This window comes from Ascaphus truei, chromosome 4, assembly GCF_040206685.1.
Source record: "Ascaphus truei isolate aAscTru1 chromosome 4, aAscTru1.hap1, whole genome shotgun sequence".
Lineage (NCBI taxonomy): Eukaryota > Metazoa > Chordata > Amphibia > Anura > Ascaphidae > Ascaphus > Ascaphus truei.
Window position 1 is genome coordinate 370,141,913 of NC_134486.1, and position 25,966 is coordinate 370,167,878.

The window sequence follows — 25,966 nt, forward strand, 5'->3', positions numbered from 1 at the left end:
GGCATACAGACAGCGGCCTGCATCTGAAACGTGATGCAGAACTGGTATACAGACAGCGGCCTGCATCTGAAACGTGATGTAGAACTGGCATACAGACAGCGGCCTGCATCTGAAACGTGATGTAGAACTGGTATACAGACAGCGGTCTGCATCTGAAACGTGATGCAGAACTGGTATACAGACAGCGGTCTGCATCTGAAACGTGATGCAGAACTGGCATAGAGACAGCGGCCTGCATCTGAAACGTGATGCAGAACTGGCATTGAGACAGCGGTCTGCATCTTAAACATGATGCAGAACTGGCATAGAGACAGCGGCCTGCATCTGAAACGCGATGCAGAACTGGTATACAGACAGCGGTCTGCATCTTAAACATGATGCAGAACTGGTATACAGACAGCGGTCTGCATCTGAAACGTGATGCAGAACTGGCATACAGACAGCGGCCTGCATCTTAAACATGATGCTGAACTGGTATAGAGACAGCGGCCTGCATCTGAAACGTGATGTAGAACTGGTATACTGACAGCGGCCTGCATCTTAAACGTGATGTAGAACTGGTATACAGACAGCGGCCTGCATCTGAAACGTGATGCAGAACTGGCATACAGACAGCGGCCTGCATCTGAAACGTGATGCAGAACTGGTATACAGACAGCGGTCTGCATCTGAAACGTGATGCAGAACTGGTATACAGACAGCGGTCTGCATCTGAAACGTGATGCAGAACTGGCATAGAGACAGCGGCCTGCATCTGAAACGTGATGCAGAACTGGCATAGAGACAGCGGTCTGCATCTTAAACATGATGCAGAACTGGCATAGAGACAGCGGCCTGCATCTGAAACGCGATGCAGAACTGGTATACAGACAGCGGTCTGCATCTTAAACATGATGCAGAACTGGTATACAGACAGCGGTCTGCATCTGAAACGTGATGCAGAACTGGCATACAGACAGCGGCCTGCATCTTAAACATGATGCTGAACTGGTATAGAGACAGCGGCCTGCATCTGAAACGTGATGCAGAACTGGCATACAGACAGCGGCCTGCATCTGAAACGTGATGCAGAACTGGTATACAGACAGCGGTCTGCATCTTAAACTAGGTACAAGGAAAATGAGAGAGAAAATGCATGCCAAAAGATGCAGGTCAATGTAGTCCTGTGTGTAAAATAACTTCATCCCCAACTCCTTCTGCCTGAAAGCACACAAACTGTAGACTGCGACAATAGGGGAAAATGATAGAATACAGATGCGCAGAGATATTCAAATGACTAATTTAACATTAGTTACAATGAAAAATCATTGTTTTTAGTGTCCAAAAAGTTTGACAAGTACCGTGCCCTTTTAAATGTACACTTAGTCCTCGTTATCCAACGTTTCCCTTTACAACGAATGGCATATCCAACACTTTACAATGCAACCCTAAGGGCCGTTTTTAAACGCCGGAATGCGTTATCCAACGCTCACCGCCACTGATTAACATGGGACTCACTTTACAGCGGTTTCACTATCCAACGCTACTTCCAGAACGGGTTCCGTTGGATAACAGAGGACTGACTGTATTGCCATCTGGCTGTGTTAGCGAGATAGAGAGGGAAAGAAGTTAGTAAAGCTAATCAAACATTGATCGCCAAGATGGCCTATGTAATTAATATTAAGCATTGTTTAATGGATTGATGCTACAGTCTATAGTAGTTTGCAGCATATTCCTACTTAAGGGTCATTCTAAAGTGAAAGAAAATGGGGACACAATGAGTTACTTAATAAACCTATTTTGGAAGGCAGTACTGATTAGCACAGCAGATGCAGAGTCATTTGTCAAATGAAGGATAGATAATTAATTTGATACATTTATTATCTTGTTCAGTGAGATCTCTATGGATCTAGTAAAGAGTGAGAGGTGACTTGTAATTGCAGTTGTATTTCAAAGTGACAACAAGATGGATTGTCTTGTTGTGACGTGAACGTTCTTTTTGTATACACAAAATCTGTCTTCTTGAAAAGCAGTAGTATTTTATTGAAGGTATGTAGCAAGTCTTACAATTTGCTTCTTATTTGTTGTGGAACAGGCAGAAGCCAAAGTGCTCGCAGTTAAGAAAACAGCTGCATATATTCAACACTGAAATAACATGCTTTTCATGCATCCGTTCACTCTGACCACTAAAATCTTCTTTCCATTACTGTTACTCTTCAAGGCCACTTATGTACTTCCAGATGCAGCAGATATTATTGCTCCCATTAACGCACGTTAAGAAACTGATGCACACAATACCATTTGCTTTAATGGAGCTGCGTTAAAATATCGCCCCAGCGTTAGCACAATGCATCACGTTTCCAGGGGAAAGAACACCCGCTACATCTGTATGCAACCGCTGACTTGCATTCCACTCAAATTTTGTATACAGTTATAGCCCTGGTAGGTTTGGGCTATTATTCTGTCCTCCTCCTGTGCAATAATCCCTGGTAAGGGCAGGTTGCCAGGAGTTAAAATGTGTTTGCCCCAACCACTGTGATTCAGTTGGTCAGAGAAGGTAGTGCTCATGCTTTCTGTCAGTCAAGGGCACAGGGGTGGGACTACTGGATCTGTACTAAAGGAGTTACAACTTCCTGTTTTAGTGTGTTCCTCTCTAGCTTTGAGGGAGGAAAGTCGGATCTCAGTAGGCTGCCAGGGCGCTGGTAAGCTGAAGACCCTCCCTTAGGGTAGAAATATTTGCTCCACAAAGGCGTAAGAGAAGAGCAAGAGACAGCTCATAGTGTACTGACTAGGAATGGTGTCTAGGAACATCCTGGAGGTGAACATCTTTGAGAGTGCTGTGTGCTGTACTAAAGACTTTTCTGCTAAAAAGGAAAGGACAATATAGAACCCCTTGTTTTTTTCTCCTGCCTGAGAGTGGAGTATATTGGGAGGAGAGGGAGACAACTCTTTTGCAGGTACTCCACCCCGCACAGCTGGGGACTGCACAAGATGGAGGCGCTGCACCAGTAAGAAGAATTTGGGCACAGCCCCAAAAGCCTGTCCTCTTATCCCCCATGACATTGCAGGAGACTCGGGGTCCCCTGTTACCAGCAGGTATGCACCAACCAGAAACATGTAACCAGAGATCTAGTTCCCTCGGGAGACCCTATGTGAGATTGGGTAGGGGAGACCCTGTTACACAGTCTTTGGACATGGGGTGGGCAACTCCAGTCCTTAAGGGCCACAAACAGGTCAGGCTTACAGGATATCCCTTCAGCACAGGTGGCTCAATCAGTGGCTCAGTCAAAGACTGAGTCACCTGTGCTGAAGCAGGGATATCCTGAAAACCTGACCTGTTAGTCGCCCTTGAGGACTAGAATTGCCTATCCCTGCTATAAACAGACTATCAGTATTTATTACAAAACACTGACCCTTATAGACAATAATATTCAACATAAACAATTTTCAGGAAGCTTGAAAATATACTGGAACAGCTCTTTGATTTATTCTGGTCTAGTAGAATATGTCAGGAGCAATTTTTGCCAGTCTTGCTGTATTCTCCATGCATTCATTAGCATAAAACACAACATTTAATAAAGCCGACTGCTGCATTACGCATAGGAATCCAAAAACTCAAGTCTTGCATATCACAAAACAGAATGTATTAAAAACAGCAACAAAGAACCATTCGGTTTTACAGTTCTGCTACAAAGAAACGAAAATCTATTGTTGCATGCACTGGATACATTTGGTAGCAGAGGAAAAAAATGGGTTCGGAAAATAAATAACCTTTCTTGCTACATGACAGAGGAAGACAGAATTGTAAGATTGCATTAAATTATATATTTAATTTTAATAATTGTATTTTTTTTATTTATTGCAATATTCTCATCTTTAGCTTCCATTTGGTTTTATTTAATATGCTGTGCCAGTGAATAACATACAGTAGTTCAATTCATTTGAATAGAGCCCTCATAGCAAGTTGAATAACGGCCTAAATGAGGGGTGCTCAACTCCAGTTCTCAAGACGCCACAACAGGTCTGGTTTTAAGGATATCCCTGCTCCACTCCAGCACAGGTGGCTCAATTGGTGACTCAGTCAAAGACTGGGCCTCTGATTGAGCTACCTGTGCTAAAGCTGGGATATCTTTAAAACTGGACCTGTTGGGAGGCCTTGAGGACTGGAGGTAAGCACCTCTGGACTAAGTGATGAAGGAGTTAGGTTAGAAACAGCACTGAGGATGGGAGAGGGAACAAAATGAAAAGAGTTTCGTCAAAATCTAGTGCGATGCACTGAATGACTGCAAATGAAAGTAATACTGCTAAAATGAAAATCGCCCACAAATTGAAACATAATCGCCTTCAGAAGAACAGAAAACAGAGATATTATTTTATTAGTTTCAAACAATTATAGAACAAAATGGCATAGCTTTCATAACAAGGTTTGGGATGTTAAGCAGTCAGGCTCACAGGGAACGGATAATACAGTTTGCATTACAATAGCCATTTAACTACTAATAAAACTGCTGATTTTTACACTGGGTCTGAAGCATAGACGATTTGATATTCACTAGCCAACAATGGTTTCTAGTGATCTACTAAGAGAGCATATATTTATTTAGCTGAGCTAGAAAGTGAGATCGCCAGTGACAGATTACACACCATCCTTAACATACCATCTCCTGCCTTTATCAAATAAACATACAGGTTTTTATTAATAGATCTCAGATATACATGGTCTCATTGTTGTATTATCAACACGAGTATAGTTCCACATATTCCTCATGTTACTTTTTACAATATGCCCAATATATAATGCACAAGAAGTATGACCTCAGAAACACTCTGTAATGCGGGAAACCCAAGGCTCACGATTGTTAAGGTCTCTGACCATGTAGACACATGGTGCACAATACTTGGAATAACGATTATTCACTTTCACAAACACTTCAGCTCAGCAAACATTTATTATTGAGTAGTCAGTCAGAAGGATGATAACGTTCGCAACTACAAGCAAGCCAGATCCTAATTTGCTAACCGACTATTGTTGTGAGGACTAAAACTCACATAAAAGGAGAAATAAGGGTACCTTCTAAATCTGCCACTAGAGGTTAGGGGGGCTCTGTATGAATACAGAACCTGGAATAAGAAATAATGTGGTTAGGCTACAAAATGAGAATTGTGGAACAGTGCTGGGTGTAATACTGATCTTTAAATAGAGTGTATTGTGAAATAGACTGTACATTCATTTCTGAAGTGTATATAAATATTTTAACTTGGCATGCAAATGAAATTCTCACCCCCATGATATATTTCACGAAGACGGCTCTAGTTCAGCTTCTTTCTCTGCCAGATCGCGACAAAGGGTGTAAAACATCTCTCTTTTTAACCTTGAATGAGGAGTTCTCATATTTTCCACACAAGCAGTATTTATAAGCTATAGTACTGTATTTATCCAGTCTAAAACAAGCGGGGTTAAGAACCAACTACAGTGGCCAGCAGTAGACTAAACGGCTCTAATTTGTGTGTTTGGGAGATCAGACAGGGCAGTGAAGGAATCAGACCAAGAACAAAGAAACACAGGCAAAGTATTTACTAAAAAAAATAAATCTACTGTTTGAAACCAAAAGAAAAGAACTGCAAAATTAGAGATCAAACAAAGAAACAAAAAAAAAAGCTTAATTCTATGTTCCATCTCATGTGGAGAATTAGATTACGGCCTCAGTAAAAGGCACATGCACTCAACACATTTTAAATGGAAAAAAAATCCTAATTTTCTAATGCAAAAGGTATATTTCTTTAATTTAAAGGTAATTAGTTTACATTATGTTCCACAAATTAACACGGTGAATATAAATATATACGCATGGTTATAACTATCAAGTAAAGTTGTATAAAACTATCCAAAGTGCATTTGCAAAATGTCAAGCATTTTCCCCCCTATGCCTTATTCCCTGCGAAATGTTTTGCCGCCGTTGGAAGGGCTAATGAAGTTAGTAATCTTTCAGCAAAATGTAGCTAGACAATGAGTAAAACAGGATGTGTGAGCCCTATTTGTAGTTTCAGCATTAAGCAAATCTAGCACTCATGGAGAGATATAGCAAATTGGCATTAGAAATAAATTGCACTGTACGTTGCCCCAACGCTTGGCGAGCGGCCTGCGAATATCGACTCAGCCGCAAATTGTGCGTGTTCACCACTTCATGGGAACGTTTCGCACATCTCTATCAAGCTCAGTAAACACATTGTAGCCCCTTCAAGATTTTAGTACATATCAAGTGTCGAAAACTGGAGCATTGCTACAAAACCGGGCCAAATTGCATAATTTCCCACTGTGTGTCAATGTGTTATGGTGCTTTGCTCCGACAAAGCTGTGCTTGCGCCAGTGAGCGTTTTGAGAGAGTGGTTATAGGAGGAGTTAGGGGACGAGATAGCCGGTGCAATACTACAATGCATTTGCACCTATAACTAGTGCAGTTTTTCATTCTCTGTGCATCAAACATATATAAATCTGAGGTAGTTACCTCGGTCCCTAAAAGAAAATCTGCACCGATGTGAGAAACAAGAGATTAACCCGTTTCATCCATTTTCCACTGGGTGAATTTGACGCCGATGGACATTTTTGGTCTGCGTTTTGGAGCCAATAGTATCCTAAGTTGTTTTTTTTAATCTGTCCCTTATCTATTAAGATGCAATCTACGCCACCTAAGATATTGCAGATATTTTTGGGATGGAGAAAATAATTGACATACAGTGCATGATTAATGCAATACTGTATATCCTCAAAAATGGAAGTGTCTTTCCTCTTCCCTAAATGCTTCTGTTGACGCCCCAAATCAGAAGCAAGCGCACGCAAAGCACAAAACACTGAAATATAACATTAGTTCGGAAAGACTTGGCCTCCATTTACCAAGAATATAACTATGGGGCACTTTGAAAAAAAAAAAAAAAAAAATACTAATCACTCGTACTTTACTGCTTTGTGGCTTCAACAAACAAATTATTAATGTTCTATGAAAACCAGGTAAGAAAAAAAGAATCCACCTATTACTGAAATTGAATATACAATGGGTCTGTAACACAAATAATGGGATATTTACTAGCCCATGCTGACCTCTATTAAATTACTGAGTGCACATTTATAGTACCTAGAACCAGAGCGGCCAACGTCAGTCCTGAATGGCTACCCACAGGTCAGGTTTTAGGGATATCCCTGGGTCAGCACAGTTGTCTCAATCCGTGGCTCAGTCAAGGACTGAGCCACCGGTGCTGAAGACAGATAATTGTGCTGAAGATAGAGGCAGACAGATAATTGCTTTCCAGTATCCAGTACGCTCTGTACATTTTCTCATAAGGATTAAGCTGTGCCTAAATATTTCTATAACATTCTGTCTATTGCATAAAACGGTGAACAAAGACAGACGGATGGAAAAGGAACCGTTTATTACCTGAGCGGCTTCTCTGCTGGTCAACACAGGAGGTCCAGAGTGATGTGAATTGTCCCCTCCATCACCTGGATGTATCTGGTAATTCACGGCTTGATAAAGAATCTGAAAAATAGCAGGGTATGTAAATAATTTCACAGACCTCCTACTCATGAAGTATACAAGCGCCTCTTCTACATTCAAACATCATTAAATTCATAAGAATATAAGATTCTCGGTGCTGTATTCTAAGACATACAAGCTGCATAGGGCACCTCACAGTTTCCTCTTTAATAAAACATATTCAAATAAATAAAACATGGGATCATTAAAATACTTGTGAGGTAGACAGAATTTGGGAAATAACCAGCAATGCGGTTTACAGTATTTTCTCTCTCATTTTCACACGAGTCTCTGCATTTTTCTCCCCCCACAGTAAAAGCACTTTTTATACCGCATACGTAACACGCAAACATTTAAATGTTTAATGAACATACTGTACCTGTGTTTGCAGAGAGCTACTGGCAGCCAACAGAGTCTGTATAGCACATGGAGGGCAATGTGTCAGGGCAAAGGCCAGAAGTTCCTTACGTGTGCCAAGATCATGGTAATTCTCGGACTGTCCCAACTGGCTACATACTTCCCAACTCTTACTGCAGCCTGGAAGAAAGGTTAAGATTCAAAACTAGAACATTATTTATATTAGTGGAAGAAAGGCCACCTTACATTACGAATCATCTCCCCAAAATTTTCATTCCGTCAGCCCTGATCTATGCGGATCTGGGGTTGTTTCAGATCTAGATTTGCCATTTACCGAACAAATATAATGCTAAATAGATTTGCAGCTCCACTCAAAGTCTCCATATTGCTATAAGCCATAACATCTACAGTAAATAAAAACCGTCGATCAGTAATGCCCTTACAGAAAGACAGATCTTTTTAAGCATATACCCCGGATCTCTAGGTTCGGGCGCTGGTCGGAGTCCCTCAGCTCTGCGTCTGTCCTGCACACTCTCGGCCGTTATCGGAACAGCTGAGAGGGCTGTTTGAAATCTCCATGTGGGAAGAAAAGATGGACGCTGTCCACACTCCATGTCTCACTCAGTGGAGGGGTGATTCCCTAAATCGGGGCTCTTAATGGGGACAAAAAGAACTTCCAAATTACTCAGGAAAGTCCTTCTCTCACGCTTGAGGCAGCCAGCTCAATACTGAGCTGCGCAGACTGCACAGATCTACAGCATTGCTGCAAGCGTGCTCCTGGAAGGTCTCGGATATAATTCTAAGGATCAGGGGAATCCTGATTAAGTAGACCGGCTCCATGAAACGCAGAGGGAATTGTGGGACATCTGATCCTTGATCCTTAGAATTGTATCTGAGACCTTCGAGGAGCACGCTTGCAGCAACGCAGCAGGTCTGTGCAGTCTGCGCAGCTCAGTATTGAGCTGGCTGCCTCAAGCGTGAGAGAGGACTTTCCGAAGTAATTTGGGAGTTCTTTTTGTCGCCATTTTGGGCATCCTCCTTCACTGAGTGAGACGTTGAGTGTGGACGGCGACCATCTTTTCTTCCCATGTGGAGAATTCCAACAGCCCTCTCAGCTGTTCCGATAATGGCCGAGAGTCGAGCAGGACAGACGCAGAGCTGAGGGACTCCGACCAGCGCTGGAACCTAGAGATCTGGGTCATATGCTTAAAACATCTGTCTTAATGTAAGGGCATTACTGATCTGCTGTTTTTAAATAGTAAAACTTTAATGCACTATGTTTGTCTTCTCTTTTCTCACTATTGCACCTAGATATTGAGCCACCTGAGATCAGCTGCAAAACTTTCTATCTACGGATATACTACAACTGAGCTGGCAAGATTATGGAAAAGATTAGGCTGCGCTTATAGAGCCGTCGCTTACTATAAGCGCACGCGACGGCGACAATACATTTGTTTTGGCGCGACGTCGCGTCGCTGCCGCTATACGCGCAGCCGTATCCTTCACATTGACACTTATTTTGTGTTCTTTTGACACAAACACAACTTCACTTTATCTGAACACTATTTTATCATGTTTTGTCCTACAAAGACTCCTTTCACAAATCATATGGACACTTTTTTGGGTGTATAGACCTTCAGGTCTAGTAATTGTTTGTTTCTTTATATAGACGCACCAAGTCATTGCACTTTTTATATTGTTTGAGGATTAGTATTCACTGAGCGTATTGGAAACTTTTTTCTATAACATTTAAATGAAGCTTTTTGTTTTGCACAATTACTTATTTATGGCAGATTTGCTAAACTCTTATCACCTCTGAAAGATAAACCATTTTTTTAATATATTGCTCCTTTTTTATCACAGTCTGTGGTATTATCTTGCTAGCTGGTAAAGAGAATGAAGAAGAAAGATTGTGGGATAGGGCGGAGGGCAGAGGGGGACGTATAAACTCAGAAAGAAAAGGAACCTCTTGACAGAACAACCATTTTACAGCCCTATCGGGCCAGGATTTTAAAGTGATGATTTATTAAGGATTAATGTTGTGTGAATAATCATGCGGTGAACCACCATAATTACTCTGCTCTCAATCACTACATTAATATACCTCCATAACATAATCATTACATTTTTTTTAAAAAGAGCAGCTTTTACCATATATCTGCTGTCAATGGGGAAAAAAGGCACATTTGGTCATTAATGGTCAGTTTGAAAACTCATGCTTGTGTTATCCAGGGATTAGAGAACCATGCAAAAGTGGCCTTTTTTCCCAACGAAAATCTGAACGCTATGACAAAATTTGGCCAACAATTAAAGTCAATGTTGTTTAATTTCATTAATTTCTCTTATCTTTTACATTTTGCTTTACTTCAAAGACTATCAATAGAGCAAGGGGCATATATACTGTACACACGTGATTTGAGCAGTTGGGAAAAGATTGCGCACCCCTGTCCTAACACACTAACTACACCCTATCACTCGCCAACACGATTTAATGATCAGACTAAGGCAGCGTCCATGCTGCCGAAGAACGTGCGGAGGCTTGTGCGGTGCGATCACATTGCCTTAAGGCATGATCACGATCATAGACCGCACGTGCGCAAGCGCGCGACAGCAGAAGGGGGTGCGCGGTGCACGAAGAATCAGTTCAAACTGAGTCCTTGGCGCGACGGCCAGGTCACGTGAGCGGTTCATCCAGGGCGTGCGAACCAGATCTGTGATGTCACAGATAAACCCCCCACGCGATGTCTATCTTGGCCAGAAAGCACTGACGCTAAACCCGGGTGAAGTCACACGCACGTCACAGCGCAGTCTTCGGTAGCATGGAGGCAGCCTAAGGCCGACAATGCAACGTCGCGAACTTTGGAAGCTGGCAATATTTGATTTTTCAAGGGCTGTCGCCTCATGTGACAGCCCCTGACCCAATCAAATGCCAGTAAGCCCGCAACGCCGCAGCGAAGCGAAATATAACTTTCGCTAGCAGCGACGGGCGACGTCACCCGTCCTGTCGCCCCTTTGCGGGCACTATATGTGCGGCCTAAGTGTCTCACTGTCTGTTTTCCTCTCTTTAGTAGCCTCCTGAAACACCAACACACATCAAACGTAGATGCAGCAGGTCCCATACTAGCTTATATACTTCAGTTTCTGCGGAATATCGCATACTTATAGTACAGCGAAATGTCATATGTTGCTATTTTGCTTACTGTCTGGAAATGTTCCTTACTGCTGGCATACATACATGTTCTAAGGCTGACTTAGCAAAATATTAGCCCTGGGAGGCTAAATTAAATATTTAGCAAGAACACCATTTATTTTTTTTAAACTGCAAAAAATGTCATAGTTGTGACACTTTGGCACATCTCTATTGGTGATCCTGAGGAAGCCTTAAACATTAACAGAAAGAACACATATTACAAGATTATTACTGTACATTTCTATTCCAGTTAGAACTTTATTAAAACATACATTTAGGTTTCCCGTTTCACGATATTTAATATAACGTCTGCTGCTTCAACAGGGCTTAGGAAATAGAGGCCTCTGTCTTCGTGCTAGAAATGCAGCATGCATTTTTAACTAAAAGAATGCAAGATTCAGCCCAGAAGAACTAGATCCAGTAGTTGTACCTGCAGCCATAAGGTCTTGGCAATGCACATTGGCAGCCTTGTAGTCCTGGAAATTAAGTGCTTGTTCAGCTAATAGAGTCAGGACTTGTCCTTTTCTTTCTGTCTCCACATCGCCTGTAATAAAAAGAAAAAAGAAACTTTCCATCAAAAAGGCAACTTCATATCTTGCTTCAATTATTCTAAAACACCATGTAGAACACGTTTTTGAAATGCACTGAAGGAAGACCGCTTGGGAGGAGGGAGCGAGGGCTTGTCTTTGACTGCTGTGAAAATATTAGCAAATGTAAAGGGATGTCCAGTTCTGGTCAAAGACTAATTAATTCTATCTAACAAATACAACAGTGACACTTACACCTACGTACTTCTTAAGCCCCCAGCCAGGCATGACTGATATATACTGAATAGAAATGTTACAGGCCACTCTTAGAGAGGCAGTCCAAGCCACACTTACAAAATGTTTTGTTTTAAATATGCAGCCTTTAATTACCTTTATGGAAACCTAATTACCCAAGCTGACTATCGATTATTTCTCCCATGATAGATCAGCAAAGATCCTGTTTCCCAGGGTTCACTAAATGGCTGACTTTCCCATTCAATCAATTCTTCAGTCAGTGTAACTCAGCAGCTACAATGTATTGTATGTATGCATGTATACATGTCTTTATTTATATAGCGCTTTACAGCAGTAATACATGTGACAATCATATAAATAACCAATAATATAAATAACACATAAGGGGAAGAAGACATAAAAGTAACATTTAGGAAAAGGAGTCACAGCTCCTAAGAGCTTACAATCGAATTGGTTGGTAGGAAGTATGTACAGAGACAGTAGGAGGGCGTTCTGGTAAGTGCGTCTTGCAAGGGGCCAAGGTTAATGTATGAGGTGTTAATTATCAGCCATGGAGCTACTCATATGCTTCCTTAAGCGGGTATGTTTTGAGGTGGGTCTTAAATGTGGATAAAGATGGTGCTAGTCGGATATTGAGGGGAAGAGTATTTCAGAAGTGTGGGGCAGTCAGCGAGAAAGGTTTTAGGTAGGCGAGGGCTTTAGCTACAAAAAGGGTAAAGAGAAGACATCCTTGAGCAGAACGCAAGAGTTGGGATGGTGTATAGTGAGAAATTAGGGCTGAGATGTAAGGAGGAGCAGAAGAGTGCAAAGCTTTAAAAGTGAGGAGGAGAATTGAGTGTGAGGTGGGGGATTTGATAGGAAGCGATGAGTGATTTCAGCAGGAGAGACGATGAGGTGGATTTCGGAAATAGTAAAAGTGATTCTGGCACCAACGTTTAGGATAGATTGTAGGGGACGCAGGTGAGAGGCAGGAAGGCCAGACAGCAGGAGGTTACAGTAGTCGAGACGGGAGAGAATGAGGGTCTGTATCAGAGATTTTGCAGTGGAGCAGAGAATGTGCGAGAGGAGTCGAGTGTGACCCCTAGGCAGCGTGCTTGGGCTACTGGGTGAATGATAGTTCTTCCAACAGTAATGTGGAAGGAGGTAGTATGGCCAGGTTTGGGAGTAAGTATGAGGAGCTCTGTTTTTGCCATGTTAAGTTTAATGACATTCAGAAACTTTAGTCTGTACAGCAGGTGTAAGGTCAGGGGTATTCTTATATTACTAGGGTAACCTTATCTATTGTTACAGTTTGCCGCTCAAACTGCTGGGGATATTGGCAACCAATTATCACAAACACAAACGGGTTGCAAAGATCTTGCACTGCGTGGGATGTGCTACAATCTGCTATAGAAATCAAAGGATGCTCATGTATATTAAAACTCATTCTATAAGGTATGGGAACTGTGGCCTCCGTTTTTTAGGTAGAATCCTGATCATGGTTGATTGTTATCCCTTGTCTCTTTTACCTTTTAGCCCTTAAGCATTCCCTCCCTTCCCACTCCCATTACTTTCCTCTCCTCTCTGGCCCCATCTTTATCTATCCTTTTTCTTCATCTTTTCTATGTTAAAAAATAAAAAAAATAAGAATAATTTGAAATTAAAAGAATCCAAAGAGATTTATATATAAAAATTACATTGATATGTAACATACAGAAATTAGCAAAGAAAAATTGTTATGAAGATAATTGTTTTTACCAAGATAGATGTAGAAATATTTTTCCTTTATAAAAATTGTACATATAGTAAGATGTTAATTTAAGTAAAATAATAAAAAAAAAATATTGGGAAAAAAAAACTAATTTAAAATGGCATCCAGTTGGCTAAAAAAAAAAAAAAAAAAAGTAGTAAGTATTATCTAATACCACAGAACTAATTTACTTTAAAAAACAAACACGTAGGATATCGCATGCTCCTTTTTAAAGAGGCATTCTCGCAACAGGCAACAAGGGTTGTTCTTTTTTTTTTTTAATTATTTTTATTTTAATCAACTTATTAATGTCCTCAGCTTCCTTAGAAATATTTATAAACCCTTAAAATGTTTAGTGCGAATGCTTTGGCATTCCTCAGTTGAATCAACTTGCTACCAGCCCTCAGAAAAGCAGGTCATGTTCCACAATGAAAAGGGGACAATACTTTGTATTTCAGTGCGAACGTAATTATGTAGCTATATAAAAAAAAAATGTTAAGACTGCCAATTTTACTGTGAAAATTAAGTTGCAAGGCAGTAAACATTTCCTAGAACTTTGTAAAAGTAAACAATTGCACTTATCGAGCCCACAGCAACAAGATTCCACTAAAAGAGAAAGAATCAATAGTTTAGTCTTTCCTTTGGCACCAGGCGCACACAGCCACAAAAGAAATTAGTTACAGCTGAGCTACAGCTAAAAGATACTGAATTTATCTAAGAGTTCTACAGGCAATTATTACTAGAACGCATTGGTGCAATAAGCCAACAAATACAACCCAGAAGGCCAGTATGCGAACAGTTTAAAGTACAATTCTTGGCAATAAATCTTTGTACTACTACATATTTTTTTTTTTTTTCTTTTAATTGCATACAAATACTTTTCTTGGTATTCAACCTTATTAAGTCACAGTCTATATACGTTATACTGTAATGCCCACTCATTGAGTAGCCCTAGCATTTCTAACATAGCATTTAACCCATGACTGTGAACATGCTAATTAATGTAGTATTAGCCACACGGCTAAAAATCCTTAATCAGTTTTTACTCTGGTAAAATTATGTTATTGTTCATTCCCCGATATATAAAGAAAGTGTGTGTGTCGACCACGCGCATTTTAAGTGAAACCTCTTTGTCTTTTGTCACAGAAATTGTATTTGTGATGGTGATGTTTTCAATGAAAAATCAAAACACAATTTCAGTGACAAAACGCAAAGAAGTTTGACTTAGAACGTGCGTGCTCTGCACTCCCCACACCCCATTTTAGCTATTTGCATTTCTATATTTATACCAACTCAATTCTGTGTGTCTTTGTGTGTGTGTCTCTGTGTCTGTGTCTGTGTTTGTGTTTGTGTCTGTGTCTGTGTGTGTGTGAGTGTGAGTGTGTCTCTGTCTCTCTGTGTGGGTGTGTCTCTGTCTCTCTGTGTGGGGGCGTCTCTGTCTCTCTGTGTGGGGGCGTCTCTGTCTCTCTGTGTGGGGGCGTCTCTGTCTCTCTGTGTGGGGGCGTCTCTGTCTCTCTGTGTGGGGGCGTCTCTGTCTCTCTGTGTGGGGGCGTCTCTGTCTCTGTGTGTGTGTCTCTGTGTATGTGTGTGTGTGTGTGTGTGTGTCTGTCTGTGTATGTGTGTCTGTCTGTGTATGTGTGTGTGTCTGTGTATGTGTGTGTGTCTCTGTGTGTGTGTGTGTGTGTGCGTGTGTGTGTGTGTGTGCGTGTGTGTGCGTGTGTGTGCGCGTGTGTGTGCGTGTGTGTGCGTGTGTGTCTGCGTGTGCGTGTGTGTCTGCGTGTGCGTGTGTGTCTGCGTGTGCGTGTGTCTCTGTGTGTGCGTGTGTCTCTGTGTGTGCGTGTGTCTCTGTGTGTGCGTGTGTCTCTGTGTGTGCGTGTGTCTCTGTGTGTGCGTGTGTCTCTGTGTGTCTCTGTGTGTGCGTGTGTCTCTGTGTGTGCGTGTGTCTCTGTGTGTGCGTGTGTCTCTGTGTGTGCGTGTGTCTCTGTGTGTGCGTGTGTCTCTGTGTGTGCGTGTGTCTCTGTGTGTGCGTGTGTCTCTGTGTGTGCGTTGCCCTATGCTGCTGCTGTAGTCCTCTGCATTGTGTGCTCCGTGGAGACCTCTGCGCATGCGTGCCATGTACCCTGGTGGCCTCTGCGCATGCGTGCCGTGCGCGGGAGGCCTTGCGCATGCGTGCAATGCGCGGGAGGCCTCTGCAGATGCGCGCCGTGCACGGGAGGCCTCTGATGATGCACACCGAGCTGCCAGCAGAGCCGACGGCCTCGTCTGCCAGCAGTGACGTCACTTCAGGGAGTGCACTTCCGTTACCAACAAGATCATTTACTCCAAGAGAAATTTTCATATGGTAAGTGCCAGCATAGAAGATTCACTTCAAAAAGCATGCAAATGAGCTAAATCATATTTATCACACAGATTCACTAAGCGGTGCCACAGGTAACACTTGGAAAAATACTGCAGTATGTTATTTAATGCTTACTGTACTTAAATGTGGCATGAATACATTTGCACAGTTTCAATAGATGTATTTGTCCTGGGGAAATGCAGACGTGTTGTAAATTGTATGGGCATGCAGAGATTAGCCAAGTTATCAATAAATCATTGAAAGCTGTTATCACAAAGCCAGGAAAATGGAAAACTTTACATTTAGATTTTAAAAAAAAAACAAAAAAAAAAAAACAGCACCCAATGATTGTAGGTTCTCTAAATATCAAAGTATAAATATCACTTATACTCTAGAGAGGCAGATTGAGGAGAATATTACACAAAGGAATTGCAAACCCGCAAAAGTGTAACAAAGACCTCCAGTTGCTTGTGAAGTTATGAAGTTGATCATACTAAAGACAAAGTTCTGAATGTGGAAGCAATCCATGTGTTGGTACTTCCCATCTGATAAATATTTATAACAGACGTGTCAGTGGTCTCTGTCTCCGGATTAAAAGTGACTTGTAATTATGATGATTGTATTTATTATATGGACACGTGTCTGCTGAAAATGGGGCTAAGAGAATCAATTTCAAATCTGGCATACATAAAGTTTGAACTATTGGCTTGGCTATGAAAACCATAACACCTACAGCCATGCCCAACCAAATGTTAAAGTATGTTATGTAGTGAGATACAGAAAAGTAGTAATACAGATTATTACATACTACCCTACAAAACAAATAATTGATAAGGCTATGTATATCATCTATATGTTATTGAGTACTATAATGGTTTATAGGATATGGTTAATGTGTTGGTTCTTAAAAGGATTAAGTCAAGTTTTGCGACTTTCTTTCTCCCACTAGTAGCTATTGGGAGTGGGGAGTTTTAGTTAGTATGGGGAGAAAGAGTGTAATAAGGGAGGAGGAGGAGAACTAACAGGTCCACAGTATATTTGCCAAAACAGCCAGAAATCCACTTAGACTTCAATGGGAATTGTTGGGTGAAAACATCCTAGACGGCTCCATTGGCAGATAAAGAATAAGGTCCTTAGAACTAGGAAGGCGACCTGCTGAAAACTGCTGAGGTGACACCCTGTGAGTTAAATGGCATGGGAATCCCCCACCCCCTCCCACATTTTGACATTTATTCCTTTTCATAATTTGACTGAGTGAACCCTCTATTACCTTTGTATTTGCAAGTGAACTGAAAAAAAAACCGCTTCCAGGGACATCCAATAGGAAATTGCTATTGCAAGCCTCCTATTGACCTGTGGGTGTGGGCTGACCCAACGGCCATACCGATTTGGAAAAGGAAAATAATAAAAAAGCTGCAAATACAAAAGGTACATCTCTCTGAAACAGGGATCCGTGGAGTTGTATATAGCACGGTTCAAATAGTACAATTCCAAAGTGTGGGGCAACCGTTTCAGGCGAGGAGAATCCTGCCTGTGCAGCCAACACAACACAGACAAACACATTTCTCAAAGTGCAGTTCTCCTCTAAGACAGAGGGACAAAGTAGAGCTCTACCCACACGTTCACAATGTAATTCTTCATTTATTGTAACAGCCAAGAACAGAGGAGAAACGACATTCCTGGTCCCACATGGACCTTTCATCAGGTCACCTTTGTTTCTCCTCTGTCCTTCGCTGTTACAATAAATGAACTCTACTTTGTACATCTATCTTAGAAGAGACCTACTGTACACGTTGAGGAATTTGTTTGAATAGCATAGTTCAACTCCAAAGAACCCGCTCCCCCCATTCAAAATATGAAATGAAACTTTAAAAAAAATGTGGAGTAGGTGGATTGTGGCTTTAAAGTGGCTGATGTTTATTATTGACATACTCAAAGTTTATATATTCTTAGCAAGCACATATACACGTAATCCGCTTGTATGATCTCAAGTGATACACAAATAGCAAATAGCACAGTTTACCATTCAATGATTAAAAGATTTTACCTGCAACTCTCAGCAAATTTGCAAGTGCCAGGAGTTTTGCAGACTGCTTGTAGCTAGTTGCGCACTGAGCAATGCACTTCTTGATGAGGCTCAGGCGATTCGAGCACAAACGCACTGACGAGGGGTCGGAGGGAGAAGAGAAAAGAAAATAAACAAAACAATTACTTTAGGGGCACATGTATGGTCACAAAATAGTTCTTCTCGATGCAGAAATTCAAAACAATGCAGACCAATAAACTGCAAACTCTGGGGTAGAAAATTAAGATTAAACACGATAAATAAGTATGAGATGCATAACAAAATGCACGCATACCAAGCATAAATAATACATCTGTAAAGAATTATCCAGTTAGCCATCAAGAGGTATCCAACGTGTGTAACACAGACACAGACACACACACACACACACGTTTTACCTATCCAACAAACAGCACCTAAGAGATGGAGGAAAGAACTGCCACTGTAGACAGCTAATAATATATTTAGTGCAGAACAGTTCTCAAACGTACGCATGCAAGTACCCCCAGCACTGAGGTGATGAGTAAAGATTTATATCAATACATTCTGCCATGCAGCTGTCAACTTGTTAAAAGAGCTGCCATTCTGAAAGAGTTCTCACAAGCACACAGTTACTGCTGGATATTCTCTCCCAAGACACCCAAACAGAAATGGAGACTAGATTTGTTGGCAGTAACTCCAGCACATGTTAAGCTGCCGGGCAATAGATCCTTAGATTTCCATACAATCAGGCTCAAAAGTAGAATGGTAGACATTTATCACAACTGGAAAAGACACAGCATAGAAACAGATGTTCCAAATAGACAATAATAGAGAGAGGGATACAGATGCTTAAACACAGTGCTGTGCACACAGAAAATAATGAAGGCAAATTAAGCGGCAGAAATGGTAGAAGTATAATAAGTAATCAGTATGCAAAACTGGAATGTACAGAAGGAAAACTTAGGCTATCAGAAGTTTCCCAAGGTAACGATTTGCAAACAAGTTACGAGTTCTCCATAAGCCTACTGTATATAAATATGAAATATTCAACAAAAATGTATTCTATGAATACAGGTTTTCTACTGTTCCAGAGGAACATTAATTGGTGCACACTTACAAACTGTAGCTGAGTGAGAGCAAGTAGATAGACAAGCATTGTTTTGTTTGCTCTTTTCTCTATGCAATGGAGGAAATACAAAGGACAAAGTATAAAATTGTATTGTAGGAACCTGCTGTGTAGGATTACATTGATGTGTTTGCAGGCTTTTCATTTTTTTAGCCAAAAGATTTAACAAAATGACCCATGCTCATGAGAAGAAAAAACATTGAAATAAAACAAAATAATGTGCCGTTCTGGTTTAGCATCGAGGTTTCTTTGTTTACTCTTGTAGACACAAGTGATGGCAACATTATAGTAAAAAGTTTGGTTCAATCAATCTATTAATCAGCCTTCTTAGGCACGTTCTATAGTGCTGGGCGCGTGCACGGCAGGGAGAGGGGAGCCGACAGACAGTGGCGAAGATGAGGAAAATCATCTTTTCGCGCCGCTGCCTGCGCTCAAATGTATGTATGTGTATGTATGTATATGTGTGTGTATGTGTGTATGTGTGTGTATGTATTTGTGTCTGCACAAGTCTAATACATTTTTTCTTATGTTTTGTTTTTAATAAATAATAAATTAAACAAACACACACACACACCCATATACATACACATACACACACATACATATACACATAAACACACAAACACACACAAACCTGGCATTAGGTCAGTGATTCCCAAACTGGGTTCTGTGGAACCCTGGGGCTCCTTGAAGCAGTCTCAGGGATACCTCCTACGGACCACAGACCACCCCCCCCCCCCCCACCCTGGGGGTGGGGTTTTTTGGTATGTATTTTGTACGGTGGATTGAGTGAGAGTAAGGTAATTGACGGAAGGTAGGGGCGAGTGAAAGAAGGGAGGCGGGAGGGAGTGAGTGAGGAAAAGAGGGAGTAAGAGTGAGACGCAAGGGATAAATACATGCAAGGCGGGAGGGGGAGAGTTAGTGAGACGGATGGGAGAGAAATACATGGGTAGATTGTGGGAAATAGAGGTGGCTCTTGAGGTGTGACATTTTGTGACTAACCTCTGTCGAACCTAATATGTGTCAGCCAGATAGGGGTTCCCCGAGATTTTTTTTAAATACTTCAAGGGTTCCTCCAAACAAAAAAGATTTGGAAATCACTGCATTAGGTAGTGCATTTTTGTGTAAGTACAAGCTATGACATTAGGCAAAAAGGCACTATACAATTAAGAGCGCAATTCTGTAAACATGGACACAGACAAAAATACATATTCTGTAGTCAGCTCCTTCCACTGTACGTACAGACTAATACAGATGTAGCAGATGTTGTTACACTCGCTAGCGCACAGAATAACGAGTTAAATAATGCATGCATTATGCCATAGCTTTTAATGGTCCTACTGTGATGTAAAGTGCCACAATTAACGCAACGCATCGTGTTACCGGGGGTGGTAATGTCTGCTACATCTGTATATGCTGTTGCCAAATCCCTTTGAACAGGTAGCAAAGCTACAGAATGAAAATCGTATTTTCTATACTGAATTATTATAAGTGGTTGTGGTAATTACACGGTGCATTTTTAAATACAGTGTATATATACAGTGTGTATGTGTGTTTATACAGTATATATATATATATTTTTTTTTTTAATTTAACCACCTTAAAATTGCAGGTACGACACCCTGAAATACTTAGCCAGAAATTAAACAAAATGGCCTCCGAGTATAGAGAATAACTTGTAAAGCTGCACACCAATGAAAAAAAAAAATGAAAAAAAAAAAAAATGATACTACCGGTGCTCCTGGTTCAGGGATATATGCCTGGGACTCTCGAGCGCCGGATGGGCTCAGCAGTGGATAGGCACACACGTGGGATACTAAGCTCCTGACCCCCTACGCGTTTCGTGACGTTATGTCACTTCCTCAGGGGGGGAGGAGCTTAGTATCCCACGTGTGTGCCTATCCACTGCTGAGCCCATCCGGGGCCCGAGAGTGACCTGCGCTGCTGACGTCATCAATCGGCGAGTTGTGCACGATTGTGTGGGTCCCTCGTCTAGCCGGAGTGGAAGCAGGCTGCGGACGGCATCCGTTGGCTGTACCTTCTACCATTACAAATTGTAAGTGTTGGTAGTATGTTTGTTTTTAATGTAATAAAGTGTAATTACGTATTACACTAGGCTGTGTTTTATTTCTCTGCACGCTTGTTGCGGCGGCTTATGCTGGATCCGTGAGGGCGCCATCAAGTACAAGAGAAATCACCCCGTTCAACCACGTGGGGTTCGTGGATATCGAGGTGGACACGCAGCGCAGCACAGATTCTCTCCCTTGAACAAACAAGATTTTATCTTGTAAATTTGGGTTTTTCCCATCTTAGTTAGGGCTGTTGTTCTCTATATACTGCGCAATTGGTGTGTCTTTGTTGTTTCATTTCAGAGACCATCTGGATCACATTCTGAAGATTATCCAAGCTATTCAGAACTGTATTGGTTAACCCACCCATTGCCAGGACTGCCTTTTCCATCAAGGACTGTCTATTGGATCATGGTACTGTGGACTTTAACTCACTAGCGCCAGGGATTTAGCTTTTTGTATATGTATATGTTTTGTTAGATTTGGAACCGTCGATTGTTTGCTGTCCCCTTGGCAGCTGTTTTTCACCGTTTGTTACACTACGCACATTTTGTTTAGTGTTGAATATCACATCACATTCGCCAATTGAATCAAGCGCTGATAGAGAGCGTTATTAGTTAGTTTGTAGTTTATAACATTCAATGCTTTATGGCTAACGGACACACATACACACCCCTCCCCCCTACACTAATAATTTTACGAAACCATGCAGGAATCGAACCCATCGACCCCATGACCCTTCATAGCGATTCTCTAGCTGCTACACCATAGGATTGATGTGATGTTATTGACTATCAACAAAATTAGGAGAGGTGCAGATACCGGGTAATTCTAAAGTCGCGGCCATTTCGCGATCCCGGTTATAACGCGATCTCATTATGTGAACCCCAAGCACCACGTTATAACGGGGTTCAGCTGTGTATGTGTACATGGGAAGGATGTTGATCCAGGAATTAATCCGATTGCCAATTCTTGGAGTCAGGAAGGAATTAATTTTTCCCCTTAATGGGGTTTTTTGTTTGCCTTCCTGTGGATCAATAAGTAAGTATAGATATAGAATAAAGTATCTGTTGTCTAAATTTAGCATAGGTTGAACTTGATGGACGTACGTCTTTTTTCAACCTCATCTACTATGTAACTATGTAACTATGTAACCAGGTTAGTTGGCCCAGAAGCAGTTAGGGAGGCATAGACAGTCGCAGGATAATGGGCAGCTTTCTGTCTAAATTTATAGAAGAACGTGCAGACTTAGGGCATCATGCAGTAAGCAGCGAAAAAATGCATTAGCCAGTTTAGCAATTAGCCATGTTTTTGGCATGTTAAACTGTCTGTATGCTGTAAGGGGCGAATCCCTGGCGCATGAATGCACCACCACCATTTGATAAAATGGCTAGTAACAGGTGGCGAGATGGCTGCCTGGCGAGAAACTGCCGAGAAGCCGTCCCCTGCCGAGTTGTGTTTGCAGCAGAGAGAGATCCGCTGCTTTCTCGGCGCAAACATCAGCACAATAAAAATTATTTTTAAAACAACTTTTATTCATAGTGTACATGTGCAGGGGGTCTCCGGAGCTGAACCGCATTGGTTTCAGGTCCGGGGACCCCCTGCTTCCCGAGATACAGGCCCCGCTTAGCTACTCGCCTCTACTAGAATACAGCGTGGCGGAAAATGTTTCATTTTTAGGCGGAAAGTGCCTTCTCGCCTCGCCACCGGCGGGAAAAAAAAACCGCCAGCCAAACTGGCGTTTTTTTGAAATCTCGCCACTTTCTCGCCCCTTACTGAATACGGATAGGCTTTTTTGGCGGGAAAGTGGCGAGAAGTGCCTTTCCGCCGCTTACTGCATGATCCCCTTAGTATGGAAGTGATCCCTTCCACAGTTTCACAGTTGCAGAGACTGTGGGATAGAAACTCCAGGCCAGAGATTAGGGATTCTGTTTTTTTCCCTCACCTGCTCTCCTAATCACTAGAACAGGTATTTAGAGCAGAGAGGGTTACTTTTTCAGTCTCTCTTCTGGAGCCTGAAGGCTGGGGCACGCTGCTCCCATGTATCCAGTTCGGGGAGGACGCTCCCTTCATGACCTGCACTGTCCAGAAGCATTGCTTGGAATCTGGGGACGTTGTCCCCCATCTATCAGTTAAGCTGTGTCTAAAAATTGTGGATATTATTATGCTGTATCTAGTGACCCTAAATGAGAGGGTATTGTTTAAGCTGGGGAACCAGATAATATTCAGGAATACCTAATGGAAACAAAATTATTAGTAATAGTCAGCATGGATTTATGCAGGATAGATCTTGCCAAACTAACTTTATTTGTTTCTTTGAGGAGGTAAGTAGGAATTTAGACAAGGGTAATGCAGTTGATGTGGCCTACTTAGATTTTGCAAAGGCTTTTGATACGGTTTCACACAAGAGGTTGGTGTACAAAATAAAGAAAATTGGACTCAGTAATAATATATGCACCTGGATTGAAAACTGGTTAAAGGACAGACAACAGAGGGTTGTCCTAAATTGAACTTTTTCAGGTTGGGCTAAAGTCGTGAGTGGAGTACCTCAAAGATCGGTACTGGGACCCCTGCTTTTTAACTTGTTTATTAATGACCTTGAGGTTGGCATCTTTGCTGATGATACTAAATTGTGTAAGGTAATAGAATCAGAGCAAGATGTAATTTCTCTTTAGAAGGACTTGGAGAGACTGGAAACGTGGGCAGGTAAATGGCAAATGAGGTTTAATATAGATAAATGTAAGGTTATGCATTTGGGATGCAAGAATAAAAAGGCGACATACAAATTAAATGGAGATATATTGGGGTAATCCTTGATGGAGAAGGATTTAGGAGTGCTTGTAGACAGCAGGCTTAGCAATAGTGCCCAATGTCATGCAGTAGCTGCAAAGGCAAATAAGATCTTATCTTGCATCAAACGGGCAATGGATAGAAGGGAAGTAAACATAATTATGCCCCTTTACAAAGCATTAGTAAGACCACACCTTGAATATGGAGTACAATTTTGGGCACCAATCCTAAGAAAAGACATTATGGAACTAGAGAGAGTGCAGAGAAGAGCCACCAAATTAATAAAGGGGGTGGACATTCTAACTTATGAGGAGAGGCTAGCTAAATTAGATTTATTTACATTAGAAAAGAGGCGTCTAAGAGGGGATATGATAACTATACAAATATATTCAGGGACAATACAAGGAGATTTCAAAAGAACTATTCATCCCACGGGCAGTATAAAGGACTCGGGCCATCCCTTAAGGTTGGAGGAAAGGAAATTTCACCAGCAACAAAGGAAAGGTTTCTTTACAGTAAGGGCAGTTAAAATGTGGAATTCATTACTCATGGAGATGGTGATGGCAGATACAATAGATTTGTTCAAAAAAAGGTTGGACATCTTTTTAGATGGGAAAGGTATACAGGGATATACCAAATAAGTATACATGGGAAGGATGTTGATCCAGGGATTAATCCGATTGCCAATTCTTGGAGTCAGGAAGGAATTAATTTTTCCCCTTAATGGGGTTTTTTGTTTGCCTTCCTGTGGATCAATAAGTAAGTATAGATATAGAATAAAGCATCTGTTGTCTAAATTTAGCATAGGTTGAACTTGATGGACGTACGTCTTTTTTCAACCTCATCTACTATGTAACTATGTAACCAGGTTAGTTGGCCCAGCAGCAGTTAGGGAGGCATATAATGCTATGTAGTTAGATCCCTGAAAGGGATAGGATTTATTTATATGATTTCTTTGGTTTCTTAAAGTGACAGTGTGTGAAATATTATATCACAGATATGAGTAAACCGCTGAAGGTTAATAACGGAGTGCCTCCTGCCAATACCTGTTATAGCTGCAGTCCCTTAGTGGGCTGAAAATAAAGCAGGCAGAAGCCTGAGTTAAGCAATGTAATGCTATGTATTATCCTGTTATTTCTCTAATTAACCGGAGAAGACTGTGTCGTGAAGAGCCCAGACAGACGTCAGCGCTACAAAAGAGGGGCGTTTGTCACTATATATATATATATATATATATATATATATATATTTATTTTTTTGTGTATGTGTGCGTAACAATGCACTTTAATTAAAGCATACCAAAACTACTAGGAATCATTTTTGTTTAAGAAAACATTGCTAACAAAGCGTGCAGTGCTGTAGATAGGATTTTTCAGGCACAGCAAGTTCCTGCCCCGTAGAGCTTATAATCTAATGCTGTTGACTGAGGCATGGGGAGACAACGACTTGCCTAAGGTCACAAGTAAAGCAGACACTTGGATTCGCCCGGGTTCATCACTTCAAAGGCAGTGATATTACCACTGAGCTACTCCTTCAGCCGAGAAAATGTTGAGAACACAAACAGGTGAACACCGAATATATATATATATATATATATATATATATATATATATATATATATATATATAAACAAAAAAATAAAAAAATAAATAGATGATACCGTTCTGTGGCTAACAAAATGCTTTTATTTGTGCGAGCTTTCGAGATACACTGATCTCTTCTTCCGGCGATGTTACAATGAATGAAGCAAAAGGTAAACTTAAAAACAGTGTCTCTTGGAATGTTATCTGTGCTGTTCCTTCCCCCGGTGTGGATGTGTTTTATGGCTAGAGGTGTTAAATGGTTACTGAAAGCAAGTGAAGAAAGAGTGTGTATGTGTATCAGTGTGAATAAAAATGAATGGAGAGCCCACAATATATACAGTGCTTTACACAAGGTGTGTGTGGAGTGGGACTGGATATAAATGGTGTGGAAATGTGAGAGTTAGTAGCACAACTAAAAGTGTGCGTGGATACTTAGTGGTCCCAATT

At 41.3% G+C, this 25,966-nt stretch overlaps 1 protein-coding gene across 2 annotated transcripts in view; it reads right to left on the reverse strand.

The window, feature by feature from the left end:
- NBAS (NBAS subunit of NRZ tethering complex) overlaps positions 1 to 25,966 on the reverse strand; it is a 682,881-nt gene that overhangs the window by 407,116 nt on the left and 249,799 nt on the right. For both annotated transcript variants that reach the window (XM_075598387.1, XM_075598386.1), the window contains exons 32-35: positions 17,952 to 18,065; positions 11,486 to 11,599; positions 7,888 to 8,045; positions 7,410 to 7,511 (exon numbers count right to left, since the gene is read on the reverse strand). In XM_075598387.1, coding sequence (XP_075454502.1) covers positions 7,410 to 7,511; positions 7,888 to 8,045; positions 11,486 to 11,599; positions 17,952 to 18,065 — 488 coding nt within the window. The remainder of the gene's footprint in view (positions 1 to 7,409; positions 7,512 to 7,887; positions 8,046 to 11,485; positions 11,600 to 17,951; positions 18,066 to 25,966) is intronic.